The following is a 20,184-nucleotide window of genomic DNA, read 5'->3' as shown; positions in this document are numbered from 1 at the left end:
ATGCGTGTCTTGTTTTCTGTTTGTTGATGGTGGAAGAGGAAGTACAGATATATAGGATCAGGAGTCGGTAATGTATTTCAAGTAGCACAACTGCTTTGTATTTTATTGCAACAAAAATTGCACCAAGGCTAGAGGGGGAAAACAAACAGGGAAAAAAAAACATTTACAAAGAAAAGCAAAGTTTGTCTACAAAATTGGTGAGGAGGCTTAGTCAAAAAGAATAGTGGTATGGTCAAGGGGTAGGAATTTACACATACAAAAAGAACAAGCCAACACTGACAGTACCATGTTGAAGTCAAGGCAGCTTGTGGGTGACTTGAGTCCTTAGGCAACGCAGTCAGACAGGGCACATGGGACGAGACGACTACAGCACAAAATACTGACGATGTCCAGGAGATGCAGACGAGAATGAAGGAACGTTTGTCGTTGCAGTGGAATCTGTTGGATTGGACTTTTTTTTTGTCTATAATGGTCATCTTCTCACTTACACATTGTTTTTGTGAGACAACAAGTGACAGATCCAGAAACATTTCAGTCCAGTGTTTCCCCCATCGTATATAGATAGATTTTTTTTCTTTGCTGGGGTGGAAAGGCCTCTGAAACAGCATTTAGACCATGTGACATAAACTCTCCCATCAACAATGATTCTCTCTCGAGCAGAGGCCCTTTCAGTGGTCAAATAAACACTTTCAGTCCGTGATCCCCAGCATGCTGCTGCTACTGGTGGCTTTTGAGACTGGCATGTAGAGGAAGTTGAATTAAACCTATTTAAAAAAAAAAAAAAAGGTTTGACAAAACACAACAACAGTCAGATCCACTGAGTTGTAGATCACCCTGGTCCCTCTCCAGTTGACTGGAGACAGTTGGTTTTTTTTGGTATGGCAAACATTTAATCCTACAAACAAATCAACACAGCAAATTCCTGGCAAATTGGCACAAGTTCGGCCACATTTAAGTTTGAAACCTCTCTGCTTATAGAGTCAAGGCACAATCTGTTACCAAAAGGATCAGTGGAGCACAAGAGGAGAAGACCAAAAAGGCTCATCCTCCTTCGTTCGCTCTCTCTCCCATCACTATTTTATGGCAAACGGTTGCGAATACTGCAAAAAGCATCCACACAGAACGAACACTGGCATTTTTTTTCTCCATAACTCGGGACACACACAACCAATCACTGTTGACGTGGTAGAGAGCGATGGAAAATGTTGGGATGCTGTGGGAAAGAGGCGTCGGGTTATAAAACACATTCCAGAGACTCCTTAACTGTTACAGGTGAAAATGGATGAAATGATGCGATCGGTAGTCGCAGTGTTAGAAGGCATCCCGGAACAAAAATGAGGTGTTAAGTGTTTTGTTTTTGCTCATTGTCATCAGCATCAATGGAAAAAAATAAAATAAAAAATAATCACAACCAACAGTGATGGAAACAAATATCACAGGCCTTTTTTTTCTACTAGTGTTTCATTGAGAAAGGGGGGGGGGGGGACAAAAAACAACTTGAATACATAAGACATGATCATTACAAAAATGATTGGTGAAAAGTCATGTTGAAATCAAAAAAGTGGCCCCCTCGCCCCTCATGGCCCCACGTTACGGCCGAAAGACACTAGTTCATTCATAGTTAAGGCTTTTTCAATATTGCAAACTCTGTCTGGCGACGTCAGCAGACAGATTCCTTTGATTCTGTCCACAGTGACCACAGGCATAAGTGTCTCAGAGTGGACTGTGGTGTGAACCTACACACTGCTGCTGCTCCAGCAGGCTTCACCCTCGGCTCTCCGACACAAGCTCGACATGAGCCACAGCTCATGCACGTGCTCAGAAACAAAAGGGTCGGTGTAAGATTCAGTTTTTATGTCGCGATATTTAAAGCTCTTGGGGCGCTACCTCTGAACAATGTCACTTATTTCTTTGACGGAGGACAGCAACTTGCTGAAGTCCTGCTGTGAATTGCCGCCCCCCGTGGCGGTGGGGCAGATTTGCAGCTCGCGCAGGCTACTCTCGAGCTTGTTGATGGCCTCGCGGAAGGCAAACTTGTTCCTCATCTGTTGGATGGAGTCCACGTAGCTCATGCAGTACTTGGACAGGTTCTTGCCGGCCTCCAGCACGGCGCTGTGGCTACCCGTCTGCTCCGAGTTGCGGCAAATGGCTGCCCGGAGGAGCTCGGTGCCCTCCAGCACCATCTCGCGTGTCACGGCCGAGTTAGGGGTGCGCTCCGAGGCCTGGCGGGGCGCGGTCTTGCGCAGGGAGCGTCGAGTGTTCACTAGGGGGATGAAGGCGGTGGGCAAGCTCTGGTCCCCTGGGGAGGAGAGGGAGGAGGAGAAGCCGCCGAGACTCTGGCTGGAGAGGGAGGCGGTCACTGAAGTGGCGGAGGCGGAGGTCTTCAACGGTTGAGGTTTGGAGGTGGAGCCCAGAGGCAGCTTCTTGGAGCCTTCGCCGAGTGGCGAGCGGGCTTGGTCACTGGCAGTGGTTGTGTGGTGGGGCTCCAAGACGGAAGGGAGACCCTTAGCTTTGAAGTCTAAAGTGGTGGAGGTGGGGGAGGGGAGTTCTTGAGTGGGGCTGCGGGAGATCTTGCCCGTTTTCGAATTAGTGGGTGGCGGAGGTGGCGCTGGCTTGGGCTTCTGTAACTTTCCTCTTTCCCTGACAGATGAGGAGTCCACGTGGTGCTTGTTCCTGCGGGCCCTGCACTCTTCACCTGCCGCCCCCAGAGGGGGGAACACGTTGGGCTTGAGAAGCTCTGCGTGCAGAGCGCTGGTTTTGGAGTTCTCCAGCCCCGGCAGGCCCGGTCTCCTGACCGCCTTCGGTGTCAAAGCCTGGGGACTGGACCCAGGACTGGGATCTGTGTCCTTGCCCAAGAAGGCAGAGGAAACATCCGATGAGGTGTGCAGACGCGGAGGGGGCGTCAGGGTGCCCATCCGAGGGCCACTCTCCCCTTTCTGCTCGCCGGTTCTCTTGCGTGGCAGAGCCGGCTTGCCCCCGAAGGTACCTGAGTCAAAGTGGCGGTGGCCCAAGTCTCGCGGCAGTGTGACCGACTTCCATTCGTTGCCGTTGGAACCAGAGGGCATGCTGGAGGACCAGAGGAAACGCTTTGAGTTAGACATAGACTCCTCCTCGCTAGGCGGTGTGGTAGCTGCCTTGCCTCCTGGGCCAGGCACTGCAGGAATGCCCTTCTTTCTGGGGAATAACGGTCCCGGGTAAGTAGGAGCTCCGTTGGTGATGCCCCCCGCCCCGTTATTGTTAGAAACCAGGAACCTGGATGAGTCGAGGCCGTGCGCGGCGTCATTGATGGCCAAAGATGCGCCGTTGTTGAAGCCGTCGCCGTCTCGAGGATCTGGGGTCACGCCCCTCCGGTCGGGGTGGATGTCCATCTCTCTGAAGGAGGAGCTACGTTTGGGCGGAGCCGGTGCATTCTTTTTCTTTTTCTTAATAAGGCTAAGGAAACCGCGCGTCCTGTCCTTGTCCTTGGGTAGAAGACGGTCGTCCTCGTTCAGGTTGCTGTCCAGGAGGGGCCGCTCCTTCCTGGGAAGCATGGGCGAGGACACAGCTGCCTCTGGCTCTGCTGGGTCTGAGGAAAGCGGACCAAAGAAACAGGGAATCATTAGTGATACAGAAAAATTTAATCAAATGAAAGCTATAAGAAAGGTGATAAGCCAGCACTATTTATTTCACATGTTCATATTTTGTGAGCGCATCTCACCTGGACTATCTCCGTCCCGGTTGTCCATATTTTTGCGGAGCGTTCTGGTCTTGGTGGGCAGCTCGGGAGCCTTCTGGATGGGCCCTAATGTTGCCTTCTTCCCTTTCTTGCCCAGCTCCTTTTCCACCTCTAAAAATAACATATACAGTCAAGATCTAACAGTTAACCAAGCATGACAATTCCACACATTCACCGAAGGAGCGTATTAGAAAATATCAGCCACAAGAAAAGGTGCTTTTTACAGAAACGGAAGCAGCACTGACCATCAGAGATGCTCGACTCCTGGAACATGGTTTCAAAGGCTTGGTGCGTTTCAGCAAAAGAAGGACGCTCCGAAGGGTTCCACCTCCAACCTGACAGGAAAACAAAAATATAGACATTTCTTAAAATCGTCCTTCATATAGCGGTTAGTCCCTCATACTACATTCGGCGTACTCACAGGCTCTCATGAGCTCGTAGACCTTCTCGGGGCAGCCCTCCGGTCGGTCCATGCGGTAGTCTTTCTCCAGCAGCTCGTAGACCTGGGACAGGTCGATGCCGGGGTAAGGAGACATGCCGTAGGTGGCGATCTCCCACAGCAGCACACCGAATGCTGGAGATGTAAGAAGAAGAAAATACATAAAAGAGAGATCCAGGACTTAATGAATGGAATGTATGTGCAATATGTTAATGAGTAAAATCTATTTATTCATTTATTTTTTTGTTTATTTGATAGGGATGACGTGTGTTTATGAACATCAGTAAAAAAATACAACATGCAAACTTGCTGGATTATGGCAAGAATGTTCCACAGTACCGAGGCAGGCAACATAAAAACACACAGTACAGTAACAATACGCAAATACAAATATACAATACACAAGTAGGAAAGACAAATACAACATGCAACATGCCGAGTTAAAAGTGACCACAGATCTGGTCTGACACTTTCTTATTGCCAGGGGTAGCCCATGTAAAACCTCACACATTTAACTAGTATATTTGAATTTTTTTTTAATTCTCAAAAACTGCAAAAATTATATTTCTCCATACGACAAACGTCCAACGATAAATTAAATCATTGTTATTCTTGAAAAGTGATTATATTGATCTAAGTGTTCTTCCATCAGTCAGCGCGCAGCTGGTGAAACAATATTCGAAGTGTGAAAAAAAAAACACTTGAGTGTAAAAACATTCGGTGACTGTTTCCAATTGTTGAATAAGAGCAAATTCGAGCAGGAACATTAGGAAATAAATTTTCAGCGCCGGCCCAGACGAGATCAAACTCACCCCAGACGTCAGATTTAATGGAGAACTTGTTGTAGGCCAGACTCTCCGGCGCGGTCCACTTGATGGGGAACTTGGCTCCGGCGTGAGCCGTGTAAGTGTCTCCCGTCATTAACCTGCTCAGGCCGAAGTCTGCGACCTTCACCAGGTGGTTCTCCCCGACCAGACAGTTGCGGGCAGCCAAGTCTCTGCAGTGGAGAAGAAAGATTAGAGACGAACTGGAGGCAAAAGTGGGGATCGTAATTTTCTACAAACGAAAGAAAAGTAAGTGAAATAGTGAGCTCCTTCGAACACAGATCCATAATAAAGAAAAAAGAACAAGAACAAGAACAAAGATGAAGAGAGAGTAAGAAAAACAACATCAGTGGTGTATCTAGTTACAACACTTGACTGAAGTTTTGGATTTCCACAGATGATTTTGCGCAGAACAGAGTTACGAGTCAGGTCTTGTCAGGTTTTGAAAATTAAAATGCAGTTTTGGCAAATACGAAAGACATAAATCATCTCTTCGCTTTCTAAAAGGACCTTGTTAAACAAGTCAGACGTGCCAGAACAAACGAGCAATGTTACAACATCAACGGTCTCTTCAGATACAAGTCTGTCCTCCGGAGAGAACAGATGGGAGAGTGAGAGAGGGCAGAAGAATGTGGTCCGTCTGACTGAGCTCCGTAGTCATACTAAAGACTAACATCAAGTCTAGATGTCGTCCGAAAGGGGAAGTTGTAAGATCTGCAGACCCACCTGTGTATGAAGTTTTTTTTCTCCAGGTACTCCATGGCGGAGGAGATCTGCGTGGCCATGTGGAGCAGCACCACGGCGTTGACCTCCTCTCGGTTGCACTCCCGCAGGTAATCTAGCAAGTTACCATGGGTCATGAACTCTGTGATGATGTAGAACGGCGGCTCCCGTGTGCACACGCCTGCCGAGGGGACAAGATTTACAAAAAGAAAAGGCATAATTTTCCCCGTGGAATATTTTCTGCGTGTTCGTACGCTGCTCTCATCTGCAAAATCTAATTACAGAAATGAATTGGATTATATATTTTTTTGTATTTGCAACACCATACGCACATCTACAAAAGACAAGAAATCCTCCGTTAAATCAAAAATTCGATGTTATAAATGATTTAAGCATTATTTTTTATTAACGTCCTTTTCCAGTGAGCCAGATTTTTAGTGTATTGACATAGAAAAAGCAAGGGATAAAAAAAATAAAATAAAAAATAAAGTTTACACACCTAACAATTGCACCAGATTGGGGTGTTTGATCTCTTTCATAACAGCGGCCTCCTTGAGGAACTCCTCAACCTCCATCGTATCCTCCTGGACAGATTTGTTGGTTAAAAAAAAAGAGCAAATCCACGGACCCGGTTGCAGTTACGTCCATACAGCACCAGATGGTAGCATTAATCAGCCACATTAAAGATTTACAGCTGACACAATTTTAAATATTTGCCAACAGTAGGTGTTCCTCTTAAAAGGATATTTGATTAAGAGCTGAAGGCATACAGTAATGAATATGATATTTCTTTTGGGTCTTACCTTTAGTGTCTTGACCGCCACGGTGAGGTTGTACTTCTTCCAGACGCCCTCATACACCTCCCCGTACTGGCCCCCGCCCAGCTTGTGCTTCATGGTGATGTCGGTGCGCTCCATCTCCCACTTGTCGTAGTTGGGCGACACGCCGTAGATCGTGGGCTTGTTGCGCTTCGGCGCCGGGTAGTGCAGCGTGGTGATGAGGCCGTCGGCCACCGTGGAGTGGTGGTGCACCAGCTCCGCCAGTGTGTTGAAGCGGCTCTCAGACGAGACGTACAGCTGCGGGAGGAGGAGGAGAGTCCACGCATTAGTCGGATGTGAATAACTTCAGTTTAAGACAGTTCATCTTAGGATATCCACAGAATTTCACTAATCAAGTGTAATTTTTTTAATTAAAACAAGATAAATATGTTTATTGTAACTTTTCATTACATTATATTACTTGATTTATTTTGCATCAACATTATGTGGTATTGTGGGAATGTATAAGAGCCAACAATAACTCAAATAGTGGCATTAGTGGCACCGTGAAATAATCCATTCAAATCATAGTCATACAGAGGTTTCAGGCAACTCACGAGGCATTTGTCAAGAAGCTGATGGAGGGGCTTTTTTTCTTCTTTCCTTTGAGTAAGTATTATAAAATCCTTATATATATATTTGCTTTAAAATGTGCACTTCTCAATGCTTTGGTTGTGAACAGGTGCAACGCATGAGCTGAAAGCATGCGGAGGAAAAAGTGGAAAAAACCTTGATTGTAACGAAAAGACTTTTGAGATCTAAAGAGGATTTAATGGTCAGTCGGCTGCTTCTCCTGGTTGAAACCAAGAGAAAAGGAACAGTTTTTCTGACTGTACCATCAAACCTTAGTTATTCAGAGCACTGTTAATCAAACAGAGAGGGGGGTGACCTCAAATAACTGGAGAAGTCCATCATACCAGGCTCCTGAGTTTCACCTCAGTGGGATAATGGAAAACAATATGATATGAGGAGGCAAGTGTCTGTGCGCTGCCACTGTCTGTGTTTGTCCATCCGTTTTGTGCGTGTGTGTGTGTGTGTGCGCGTGCGTGTGTGGGCGCATACTTGTCTGCGACTGTCTGTGCTATTGCGTGTCTTTGCATGGGCGTCAGTGTCTGGCCAGCCTTGCGTCTGCCGGCCATTACGAGCGGCCCAGCGGTGGACGGAGGCATTCTTGTCATAGCTGACGTTCCGCGAGCTCGATCAGCTCGCTGCATCACAGGCAAGAGGGCGACCCGGGCCAAAATGGCAGCAGCTTCTTGACTGACCTTTGCAATTTGGGGGAATCCCACACCAGGAAGTTCAGCTGTGCAGCTGCAAGAGTGAAATACGGCCAACGCTGATCTATCATGACCATCGGGATGCGATACCCTACACCGTAACTTGAAAGCCCTTGATAAAACTGTGCTCCAGATTCTTTGAATATCTTAACCCGACATAAAGCTCCTATTATGCAAAACCTCCTAACATTTTTGAGTATTTTTTAGAGACAATAAAACAATATAATTATAATCTCATGTCCTGTCTTTGTGTTGGAAGTTTGAATGAAGAAAGACAGTGCCGTAGTTTTGTTCTTACAAGACTCAGAGTCTCTTTTTGAGTGTGTGATTATCTTATTTCTTGCCAAATGAAAAGAAGTCCCCCCTTTGATTACTGTACCTAACAACTGCCTTTACTGTAAATCAATTGATTTCAGCAGACGCAGAACAATCTGGAAGATTGAAATTGAACCCAGTTCCTTCAAAAAAGGAATTATAAAAAGTCCTGAGTTTCATTTACAAAAGTCTTGAATATTTTTTTGCTCAGGTGGTTACATTACATGCTTTTACATAAATTTTGTATGTGGTTGCAGGTAGACTTCAGCAGACATCATATTCATAAACTACAACTGGTACAGCAGTCGATTGTAAATACAGGAGGCTGCTCATCACAGTGCCCACTGTACGTACCTCACTCATGATGGGAAACTATTCAATTACATCATGTTTTTTTTTTAATTGGTTAATCCATCCAGCAATTTTCTGAAACTTGTCTATGCTCAGGTCATGTTAATCGCTTAACTTTACTTCTAGGGTTTATGTTATATACTGCTTTGAAGTACTGGCAAAACGTGATATAAATATCAAATAAAAAAAATAACTTATCGCCCCTTTAAATTTTATGCTGTTCTTTGTGGTATTAAAATATATTTAGAAGTCTTACTTTGAGAAAATTGACTGCAGTATTTTTTTCTGCTGTTCTTCTGTTTGATGGGCAGAAATGATTCTCGGTGTGTATGTAAAGTAAAGTGTGCATCTGTCTCCACTGATGCCTACCTTGCCATCAGACGCAGTGTTAATCCTGTAATGGTAGACTCTCCCCTCGTACCGCAGCGATATAGACCTTTGGCCGGGGCTGCTCTCGCTCTCGCGGACCAGAAAGCTTCCATTGATGCCCGAGCTGAGCAGGTACTCTGCAGCGTTGCGCGACACAGGTCCGTGGTACCAGCTGTGCTTCTCCAGGCTGTTGACCGGTGTGATGTAGTTGGACGGCACCCAGCCCTGGCCATTCTTGGTCTGCGCCTCGCACCACTCGCCATTGTGGTTGTAACCCAGCACACGCAGCTTCTCTCCTGGTCAACGTACAAGATCAAATAATTAAAAATTAAAGTACTGGGTTGGCTGCACATTCCTGTGATGTCCACAGCTGAGGCTGTTATTAAGCTTTCAGATTCTACAGTGAACTCTGACAAGCTGAACTCAGCATGTTTTGTGTCAGACATGCAGGAATCCACTGTATCTAATGTCACCTCTCCTTAGATCAGGAAGTGAGGGGCCTCTCAGGACCTAGATTTCTTCCCTTAACCTTTGACTGGTTACAACGACAAATAGTTTTAAATGATACATCTGAATCATAATCTAATGTTTACATAATCCACGTTATTTGAGAACATGTACCCAAAATAAAAACTCCCTCTGCTGTGCAATGAACCTACAAAGAACAAACTCATAATTGATGTTGTCCAGGACGTGTGGTTGTTTATTCCGATGCATATGTTCTCTCCTTCCTTCCTCTGTTTGTCTGTGCAATCCATCTGCGGTATTGTTCAGTGTGCAAAAAAACCCCGAAAACCCCATGGGGTGAGACGATCATCAGGAAATGAGTGTCCAACGGGGACGAACACAGAGAGACGGGATGGGAAGTGAATAAGCAGATTCACAGTAACCTTACGGACAGAGATCGACATTTTTTTGGAAGTGTCAATTTGCGATGTGATTTCCAACATCCACCGATGTTGTAAAAGTGGAGGTGTAGAGGTCTGTAAAAATCTATTACCGTCATATTGTCGCTTAAACCCAATCGCAAAATGCTCTGAAAATGTCCCCGATGAACCCAAGGACAACTCTTTATAAATGTGAGAATGAACGGAGGGCATAATTTTTACCTTTGGTAATGCTGAGCGTGTTGTCGCCACTGGCCACAAAGTCGTAGAGCGCCACAAACAGGTTGGGGTCATTCTCGCTGGGTCCAGCTAACAGGTTCTCTTTGGAGTTCCAACGGGCCGCTTCTGTCAGACCCTGGCCCTCAAAGTCTGGTCTTTGGAGAGCTTCTGAAAAAAGAAAAGACAAGAAAAAAAAGAGAATCTGAAAATCCGAACACACGTTGTCGGTCACTTGCATCTAAGGGGAAAACATCAAACAATGCATGTCTGTAGGCGTGTGTTTGGTATGCAGCGAACCATTGTGAAGCAGATTTCCCATGCAGCCTCACACATGTTGAATGACTCAGCAGCCATGTCAGCTCTCAGCCACCCCATGTGTCATTTAAATTCTTCTGCATCCCCTTCCAATTGTGCCTCGCTCCAACGAGACGGTCGTCAGCTGTGATCCCACCGTGGGATTAGAGCAATAAACCCGATCATGTGACCTACAGTGTCCCTGCTGTCTCCGCAACTTTCATTTCCTGGATTATCCATTCTTACTTTTCTTTTTCTTAGACATATACTGTACCTCATATCAGACGATGAGAATGTGTCTGTAGACTGTGCTTGCACTCGCAGGTAATGAGTTCAGGGTGCTTTAACTTGTAGTTATGTTGATTACAGACCCAAGTAAAACTGATGGCTAAATTATAAAACGTGAAGGATGAAAAGAATGAGGGGAAAAAGATGAAGGCGGTGTTTAAGAGGAAGAGGACGAGAGGAAACAGTTCAGTTTGGCCCTAAACATGAGCTCAGTTGTGTGGCTTGCTCAGCTGTTGTCACACATGTTGCAGCATCTTACATTTCAACCCCCCCAAAGTGTTAGAAAAAACAACAAATGGGGAAACATAATCAGACCCCCCTTCCCCCCCAAAAAGTGATGAAACTTAATCTTCAGTAGAGACTGGAAAACGGACCATTTATCCATCATCTAATCTCTGCCAAAACCATAAATCTCTTCGTTTTGACGTTCTTAAGCTCATGAAACCATTGGAAAATCTATTGGATTCACCTGGTTAAGTCCGAGACCACGTCATCCCAAAAATGTGACGGAGTTACAGGCTTTTCATCATCACACACCGAAACCAAGCCCCAGCTGCATAATGTAGCAGGTAACCTGCATGGCATAAATCGGAGATAGTTGAGGAAAAAGATCTAAAAAAATATTCTGCCTGTGGAAGTCTGGTCCGGTCTGAAGAGGACTGCAATGTTAAAGCAGCCGGAATCATCAGGAACCTTGACTTTGGGGAAAAGGACAATGTGTACTGAGAGATAAAGGCACATCTGGACTTGGTATAAACAGAGCACGGAGTTGATTTGATTGAGCCTGTACAGAAGAGTCACTTGCACCTTCTCAAGATGATTTTGACAAATACAGAGCTGCAAGCACCTACCGATGTCTTTTGTTTTACTGACAATGTGCTTGTGTGTCCACCCCAGAAGATGAAGCTCCAGTGTTCCAACTATTCAAAACTAACACTAGTATCTCTAGGAAGTAAACAGACCAGGCAGTCACGTGACATTGTTGACAAGTCACAGGCATCATTGTGTTGGAGGCTGTTCAAACACTTTCACACAGCTTCTTCCTGCCAAGCTAGGCTGGCCGGCCTTAACACAGCGAGGCAAATCAAAGCCAAATGTGGTGGTTCTTTCAGGTCACAGTCCTGCCTGCCACTTCCCCGGTGAGACACACGCCAGATTTGAATTAGTGTCCGGCTCACAATCTCATATTAATATGGGTTCTGATCCAAAAAAGAGACAGATCTGTCATGTTTTGGAGCAACAATCTGCTTATACATCCCTCAGCTGCCTCATGCAAAAATAATGAGAGACTGTAGGCCCAATATTCCTATTCACAGACAAATGGGTCCTTTAGGGAAACACTTCCCTAAAGCACAACATGTACCTGAGAATGTAGTCACGTAATAAGATTATCATTATTAGATATCTGTTTAACATCTGCAAGACTTGCAAACAAGTTCTCAGTTCACTGGCATATTGACATGAGCGATAAGGTCTTAGGACGAGAATTTCTGCTAAAGCGCCAAGCTCCATTTTAAATTTAAGAAGATTCTAATTTCCCCAATATGAAATCATGGAAATGTAATCTAAAAGTGTCACGTTTAAGCAAAGGCAGTGTTAGTTTACATTTTACAGGGTCGTAGGATATGTTCACACTCACATTTGTGAATAAATGGCTAAATAATTTGCAGCCGTGGTTACATAAAGAAATAATATTGTAGATGGACGAAAAATTTAAATTAAAGCACAGTCCCTATTTCATCAGATTTGGGTTGAAACTGAGAAAAGAGATTAGAGGAAGACCCAGACCTAAGTCAAATTCAAGACATACCATATGTCTAGAGTTAGGCCTGGTCATATAGAGTGTGGGGAGTGAGTTGGAGCAGCCCATGCCACACACACCTCCACTTTACGGGCCACAAATACCACAGCTCTTTGTGAGTGGGTGACAGCAAACACTGACACATGGGCCCAAAACACATGTGCTCATTGAGGGAATAAAAGAAAAGTCATATCATGTAAAAAGGAAAATGAGGAAGTGAAGTGAGAAAGAATGAGATAGACCCTTCGGCGCTCCAGAACCATGCAGTGTGGGAGAAATTAGTCCATGTCCTGGCTGCAACACTGAGATGACACGCAAAATGATGAAGTATGTGTGGAACTTGTGCAGAATTCATATTTGTGTGACTGCGCCCACACTCGCACACTGACGCAAGAGAGATATTTCTTCAGAAACCAGACTATTTAAAAACAAAAAAAACAAACACATAATGCCTAGTTTCACTTGATCATGGTGCTCATGACGAAAGAGAACCCTCTACCGTTTCTATTCCAGATCTCTTAAATGAGCCGATTTACGCCTCAGATCGAAGGCAAATGCACCTGGACAGAAATCAGTGACAGTCTACTTCCATGAAGTCATCCCCTTGAACCAAGCCACATAGTTGTGAAGGCTGAGGGAAGGAAAACCTCCAGCTTACATACTTCTGTTGCATCAACTGTCGTCACCTGAGTGAGAGATGGCGGAGAACAAGGTAACCCGAGATATGCTCAGACCAGAGTCCCAACAAGACAACTAAACTTGAACTGCCCATCATATAGAATTATTATAGGGTGTAATAAAATACTCAAATAGCATTTTCCTGCTATTATGCTAATAGATATTTATTAAAGATTACTAATCACAGCCCCCACCCAGCTCTGGTGAAGTAATTCAGGGCACAAAGATGGAGGGGAAACATAATCTCAACGTGAGATTTGCTGTGCCTTGTACCATATGGTCTGAAAATTACAGACTCTTCATCACGCTCATCCACTTCGGTGGAGAGATCATGGCTACAGCTTAATAATATGTAAAAACTAAAAAAAGAAGAATGTTGCAATTGTTTTTGACAGATATTGCTTAAGCAATTGCAATATAAGTCACACGTTTTTCATGGTAAATTTCACAGTTAATTTTGTACGAAAAAATAAAAAAGACATGGGGGTCTGTATCAAACAAGCATGTTGTCTTATGTCTAGAGAATATGAATTGTTGGGCTTTGTAGCACCATGATCGCGCAACCAACAGATAGATAGATCGATAGATACTTTATTGATCCTGAGGGAAATTTCGCTGAAAGATTATTTCATAATTGTTCAGCACTAATCAGGACTGTAAACTCTATTAACTATTAAATCATTTGGTTACATGATTGTTGGTACACAGAACTTTGCTGGGACTTCCAATGCAATTCGATTGCTATGTTGATTATGTTCTTACTCAATGTGCTCTGGGTTTCTATGAATTCCATTTGTGCTTCATACGTCATGAGATAATCAATTACGCCCTTTATCTGTGACCAGAACAGTCTGATTAGAAATGATGGAAAATAAGTTCTCAGAAATACAAAAGCCACGTGAAATACATAGATCCCCTAAATTCATTATGGACGAAGTACATGTGATTCGAGTACTGGGACATGGCAGAGGACTGAACAGGGGAGCGCAGACCGAGATTAGACCCCCTCTCCTCGTAAACAAGAGTTAAGTGGGACACGGCCAGGAATCAGATTTCCTTGTATTCTCTTCTCCGTCTCTTTTTCCACTTCTTTCCTCTGCTGCTAGCCAGTGTGTCTGGCCTCCCTCACCCTCCCCTGCACTTTCCCCTCCCCATTCTTCAGTTTCCACAGTCCAGAAATCATTGTTTAGACTTTTCTTGATACTTCATCTTTTACCCGTCTGCCTTGTCTCTTAATCCCCTGCTTTGTTCCCCCTTTGTGATACTTCTACATTGATTTTTTTTGCTCCACGTTTCCCCAAAGAAAAAACCTTGAAGTCAGAGCACAAGCTGAGGAACAACAGTATGGCCATCACTACATATGCTTACCTTCCAAATAACAGCTGGAGGAGGACGAGAGGCCTTTCTTAGATTTACACCCCACCAATTTCAGGCATATCTCCAACATTTTCATTTGTTTTCTTTCCCTTCCCACTTGAAAATTCTCTTGCTTGTTCAAATCAAACGTTTCCCCTCTACATGTGTCCAGTAGAGGAAAAATTCAAACACAAGCAAAAAAAAAAAAAAAAAAAACCCCCAGAGAAAAAAACAAACAGCACAGAGCCAAAAAAAAGGTGATGAAATATACAATCTTCCTTTTCCAGCCGTTGTAAATCCTCTCTTTTCTCCGCGCTCCTTTCTGAAACAAAACGCGGGGTCTGCTGTCCGGCAAAGTCTACCAACTTTCTCTTCTGAGCGTCTCCATGTTTTTTTCCCCCCTCTTTGGCTTTCGGGCTTTTTTGGTTAGCTCCGCTTTTGTGATACACAAGAACTATCCGAAAAGCGTGGGTTCGGTCCAGAAGCTCGCTCGACTTAAGGATGTGTCAGTTGAGTGGGCAGCAGTGCAGTCTGAGCGGTGCCATTCCCTCTCTCCTGTCCCCGGTTTGAGTGTATATCTGAGACACAGGGACTACTCGTGCTACAGCTGCCAACAAAGGGCCTCTTTCAGGCTCAGCCTGCTGCACTCAATGACATCAGCTGAGCCGTCCCACATCCAGCAGCAAACACACAATGAGAGGGAGAGACGGCTACCACACACACACACACACACACACACACTCACTCACAAGCATTCACAGAGAAGGATACAAACAGACGCACAAAAAGCACACACACTTCTTGCGAACATATGAGATAAAAGCTTGAGGTTTCATTTAAAACTGGGACAGAAGTTTAGATTCAGTGTGGATTTTAAATAGTTCTCTTTGCCTTCCGTTGAAGTCATGAGACGATTACAAGAAGCTCCTCCTCCGACTTTTTATCCCCCCTCCCCCCTTCCAACTGTCTTTCTGCCCCTCTCTCTTCTTCTAAACCCCCCCCCCCCCCTCCTCTCCGGTCTGAAATGTTTACAGGTTAAAGAACCACTTCTGGAAACAGTCCTGGGTTGATAAAGACATAGCTCAAACTCTCAATCATTGGCCGCTAACAGGGAGCAAAGTATAACCCTCAACGGTCTTCTCTGGACTTTTCTGGCTATTTCAAATTGAATTATATTGAAATTCGTCTCTATATTTTAAATTTCTAAAATTTAAATAAATCATAGTAGGCCATCTACTGAGGGTGAAGACAACCTCATGGAAACCCATTCAAATTAATTTCATGCCAAAAATGCCGCATCTGTGAATCTTGTGTTTTTTGTCACCAGAGAGATTAATCAGCTCTTTGGGAAAAAAAAAGTGTACTTTCCGTTTTATTGCAAGACACTGTTAATGCATTACTGTTATTTTGTCCACTATGGGCTAAAAGGAATATGAGTCAGTCGGGCAAATATTTTTTCATTAAATGACATACATCCGTTTCTCTGTGTACATGTTTGACTTTAGAGATAAGGGTTCTAGTCTAGTGGGTGATTACAGGTGGGAGGGAGGGGGGCTTGATGACACCATGCAAATAGCAAGAGTGTCGACCAAGTTTACTGGCTGTACAGGTCACTGGAGTTTCCAATCATTTTTGATTTCCAATCAAAAATAAGTCCCACACAGAAAAATATACCATGTAAAGTGGCTTTTTCAGCCAAAACAAACACTGAAAGCAGGGACGGGAATCTTTCTCTGCGTCAGCTGAGTGGCCAAAACGTAAACCCAAAGTCCTTGAGAGCAATATAAATTCTAAAAATGAAAAACCTAATATTTTCTCCATTCTATTTATACTAAAGAGGATAGAGTAAATATTTGAAACACCTCTCAGTATAACAGATCATATCGGCAGCGTGACATCTGTCCACACAGTTAAATCAACACCTTTCAAACAGCTTCAACAGGACCTGAACATTAGAGCATGAAAGTAAGATTTATTGAGGGACTGGCATGACATTGCAGTATGGGTGAATTTGAAAACGAGGAAAGGACTAACCCCTCAATGTGAGGAGAACAAAGAAAAAAAGAGGAGAGGAATTTTTTTTCAAAGACAAGGCCATGTTTGTCTGAGCAACAGGCTGTTCTTACAAAACAGTTTGTGATGTGCGCTGTTATTGCCCAAGTTTATGAGGAAAGTCTGCAAATGACTCAGCTTGTGAATGTCATCATGAGCTCATAAGATGTATAGGTTGAGGAACGAAATATGGGAAGCATTGGGACTTTTTTTGATGAAGGAAGAGAGCTCTCACCATGTAACTGTCACTTAGTTGTACCTCCGGTTTGAATTAAGTTTTCTAATGACTCAAAGAGTATTCTAATCTGAAGTAATCGTGCAGCTACAGGAGTGACAGTTGCAAAAGTCCTTGTGACAAAGGTGTTTGACATCTGAATGTGCAGCCCACCTCTGCAGCAACAGGCTGTGTGGAATGGTGTATAAAAGAAAGGGGGCCAGAAAATAGGAGAGCTCCTAGATCACAAATTCTCCTAGAAACATCATTACACAACAACTTTTGGCAAAGCGACTGCATTTCTGGCCGACTGCCTGCTGAGACGAGACAACTGATTTAAAGCAATAGGTTTGAAGGACGAGTTCAAAAGCACCGCGGGCGACGAATAACGGATCGTTTAGCCTCGACGGAGAGGGCCAGGTCATTACAAACAGTGACGACCAGAGATTCATGTAAGAGATGTAAGTTGTGTACTGATTCAAAGCTGGTGCAGAAGTCAACTGGGAAGAATCCAAACAACTCAAACTCACCAGTGCTGCTAGATGTGACAGAGAAAATGAATGCATCATGGATTAGAAATGAACCGACCTAATGCTAATGCATCCACATCTGCACGTCTTGAGACCTCATCTAACTGTATGCTTGTGTATTTGCTTCGTGCTGTGCTGCTCTTGTTAGCAGCTATGGAGCTTCCTTCAGCACGGCTCAGTCTCACTGTCTTTGCAAGTAATGACCTCAGAGCGCGGAACATCCAGTCACATGGCACCAGGCTCTACATCATCACTGCAGTGCTGGTATGGCAAACATTTGTGCTCCTTCTCATGCGCCACCCCAAAACACCAATTAGGAAGAAAAGCAGGCTCCCTCGAACTCTGAGAAAGGCCCATTAACTCACCACAGTCACACAGTGTCGGGGAAATGAGAGGATGAAGGGAAGAGGAGAGAGGCAGTTAAAAGAAGAAAAAAAATGGGGAAGGAAAAAGGTTGCAGATGGAGAAACATGAAGCACATTGTTTGGAGGTGAGCTCATAGGAGAATCGCTCGCTCGCATTTTATAATCCGAGCCCAGTATGTTAACAGTTAGCTGACGTACATCCACCCACGGGATGATTTCTAGGCCCTTTACGTCTCATGTGCCCCCCTTCTGCTTTTCCTGTTTCCATTCTCCAGACCTAAGAGCACAGAACAGGTTGTATCCCCAAGCTCTCAACTGAGACAGCAACTGTGATACAATTCAAACTATACTTGAGTCACAGACAACGACGACACACAAACATATATATCACATTTCATCTCCAAACTATTCATTATGACTTGGTATTACTTTTATACCAGTGCACAGTGAGCAAGAATGCCAATTCTATAATCCAATACTTTATACCATTACATGATTAACTGCTACTGACATCTGCTATGGACATTTTTTTACTTGTGGCAAAGCTGTGAGGGCAGAAGTCGGCTATTAACTTGTATGTTAAATTAATACTTGGCTATGTTGATGCTCAAATAAAAGAGAAACTGAAGAGATGGTAAGATGATATTGTCTTCAAGGGGGCCTGAAGGGGTCTGACCTACTCACATAATCACAAAAGTTTGTCAATGCAAGAAATGTGAGTAAATACTGTCCATCTAAGTAATGAGACAAAGAGTTATTACACTTTTAAACCACGCAAACATTCCGAATGCAGAGGAGGAAAGTGCGGCGGACGAGGGGAGAGACAAAGCTGTATAGTAACAGATTCTGCCCAAATCAGCAGTCACAGCAATCAGCCAAGTGTACTTGAATATCAGTCAATTAAGAACCACTTACTATGTGTCTGGTGTATACGTGTGTGTGTGTGTGTGTGTGTGTGTGTGTGTGTGTGTGTGTGTGTGTGTGTGCGTGTGTGTGTGTGTATGTGGCTGTTTACTCAGGGCCCTCTCTGGAGAATGCAGCCAGAGTGTCTGAGGCATGCAGACCAGCAGATGAGGTTAAGGGGTTTAGGGTTCCATGTAATTCTCCACTCAGTGTTGTCCACCGGGAGAACAGACACTTAAGAACAAGACAGTGGCTGATCTGGTTCAAGGTTAAATGCCCTCACGTCGGCCAGTGGTGGTGTTCAGTTACCAACGAGGACAATAGTGAAAACTGAACTCACAAAAGGAACACGAGTAAACTTGCACACACATGAAAATATTTTTGGACGTGCATAAATCTGCAAATACACATGGGGCGATTTTAGAAGCAGTCTCCCCACAGGTCATTCATCAGGTGGTGGAGTCCATTTGTATGTACACTCTTCTGTTTCTGCTCCAACAATCTCTTTCCCCTCCTTCGCCAAATCCCGCTCATTTGAGGCGACCCGCTAACAGTCCATTGTCAGCTCGATTTACAAACAAACTTCAACACAGACGGGCCCCTGCAGACCGGCTAGCACGCAGAGATGAGACAGAGGGAGTTAAACTCAGTCGACCTATTGGAGCAGGACTGGAGGAACCATTTTAACCATGATCACAGACACAAAATAGGGGCAACACAAACCAGGTGACTGAGCAGAACCTTTGCTCGTTTCTCTACATGGATGACTGCTTGAGGCCCAGACGGAACTATGTAGTGCCAAAAATATGCAAAGCTGCACAGAATTTAAATGTATGGATGTCAGCCCAGAGTTAAAATTTCATAAGCTAACAGACGTGTCAAGGGATAACATGCTGTGCTAATCATCGGTGTTGAAAGGGTCTGAGAAAATTAAGAGGGCAAAAGTGAGGCCAGAAAAATGAGTTCAGAAATAGCAACCTAGGTGTGTGTGTTTATCTGGAGACGGGGACTGCGCTAATTCCGTCATTGTCCGAATTCAGCTAAACTACTCAAGTGCTGGTGTACAGACTACGAGAGACAAACTTTTTCATAAGGGAAAGAAGCAAAGAAAACGTGTGTGTGTGTACATGTATGAGATGGGAGCTTTGCAATGCTACAGCAAATGATGGAGACAGTTAGGCAAAAGCCTCTACTATTACTTTGGGCCTAATTTATCAATTCAACATCATGATGTCTGATAAAAGCAGACAAACACAATAAACAGGACAGAGAAAGAGACAGTAAATGCATTATCTGCTTTTAACAGACCATCACACCAAGTGTCTGAGATATTATCTCGACGGCTGGAGAAAGACCCTTTTTGTCTGTGTGCCCATTGGGGGTAAAAACAGAAATGGATACACAGAGGAGCGACTCTGGCTACGAGGCTCTCGGGCTGCAGCAGTGGAGCTGCTCGGGCTCTTCTTTGTGTCTAAGTGGATCCAGATGCAGCAAGCGTAGCAGGCAGGCACCCTCTTACAGCGCTGCGAAGATGAGCTGAGCACAACACAAAGGGACAGGACAGGATACCCAACGGTACGGACTGGACTGGTGAGGGGGGGAAAACGAATCAGACAATATTGCAACGGGCCAGACGATACCTACTCGGACAGGGTTTTACTTATTACTGCTCAATGGGAATCAACAAACAAACAAAAAAACAGAAATTGTGTAAAAGAAAAGGCAAAGCTGGCCTCCTAAGGTAGCAGGTTGTCTGCAGAGAAAGC

The 20,184-nt window shown here is 44.4% G+C and overlaps 1 protein-coding gene across 2 annotated transcripts in view; it reads right to left on the bottom strand.

Moving 5' to 3' along the window:
* Window positions 1–71: 71 nt before the first annotated feature.
* Window positions 72–20,184, bottom strand: part of abl1 (c-abl oncogene 1, non-receptor tyrosine kinase) — a 30,013-nt gene continuing 9,900 nt past the window's right edge. The window contains exons 1-11 of one of the 2 annotated variants that reach the window (XM_035607187.2): window positions 14,367–15,005; window positions 9,941–10,105; window positions 8,832–9,127; window positions 6,505–6,777; window positions 6,201–6,285; window positions 5,705–5,882; window positions 4,967–5,151; window positions 4,137–4,289; window positions 3,961–4,050; window positions 3,698–3,826; window positions 72–3,565 (exon numbers count right to left, since the gene is read on the bottom strand). In XM_035607187.2, the coding sequence (XP_035463080.2) occupies window positions 1,884–3,565; window positions 3,698–3,826; window positions 3,961–4,050; window positions 4,137–4,289; window positions 4,967–5,151; window positions 5,705–5,882; window positions 6,201–6,285; window positions 6,505–6,777; window positions 8,832–9,127; window positions 9,941–10,105; window positions 14,367–14,451 (3,321 nt within the window). In that variant the 5' untranslated portion in view covers window positions 14,452–15,005 and the 3' untranslated portion in view covers window positions 72–1,883. Of the gene's footprint in view, window positions 3,566–3,697; window positions 3,827–3,960; window positions 4,051–4,136; window positions 4,290–4,966; window positions 5,152–5,704; window positions 5,883–6,200; window positions 6,286–6,504; window positions 6,778–8,831; window positions 9,128–9,940; window positions 10,106–14,366; window positions 15,006–20,184 lie in introns of those variants that run through there. The other variant, XM_035607186.2, reaches the window with a different exon arrangement.

Source organism: Scophthalmus maximus, chromosome 20 (genome assembly GCF_022379125.1).
Source record: "Scophthalmus maximus strain ysfricsl-2021 chromosome 20, ASM2237912v1, whole genome shotgun sequence".
NCBI lineage: Eukaryota > Metazoa > Chordata > Actinopteri > Pleuronectiformes > Scophthalmidae > Scophthalmus > Scophthalmus maximus.
The sequence above is the reverse complement of the archived record's forward strand: the minus strand, read 5'-3'. Positions and strand labels throughout refer to the sequence as shown.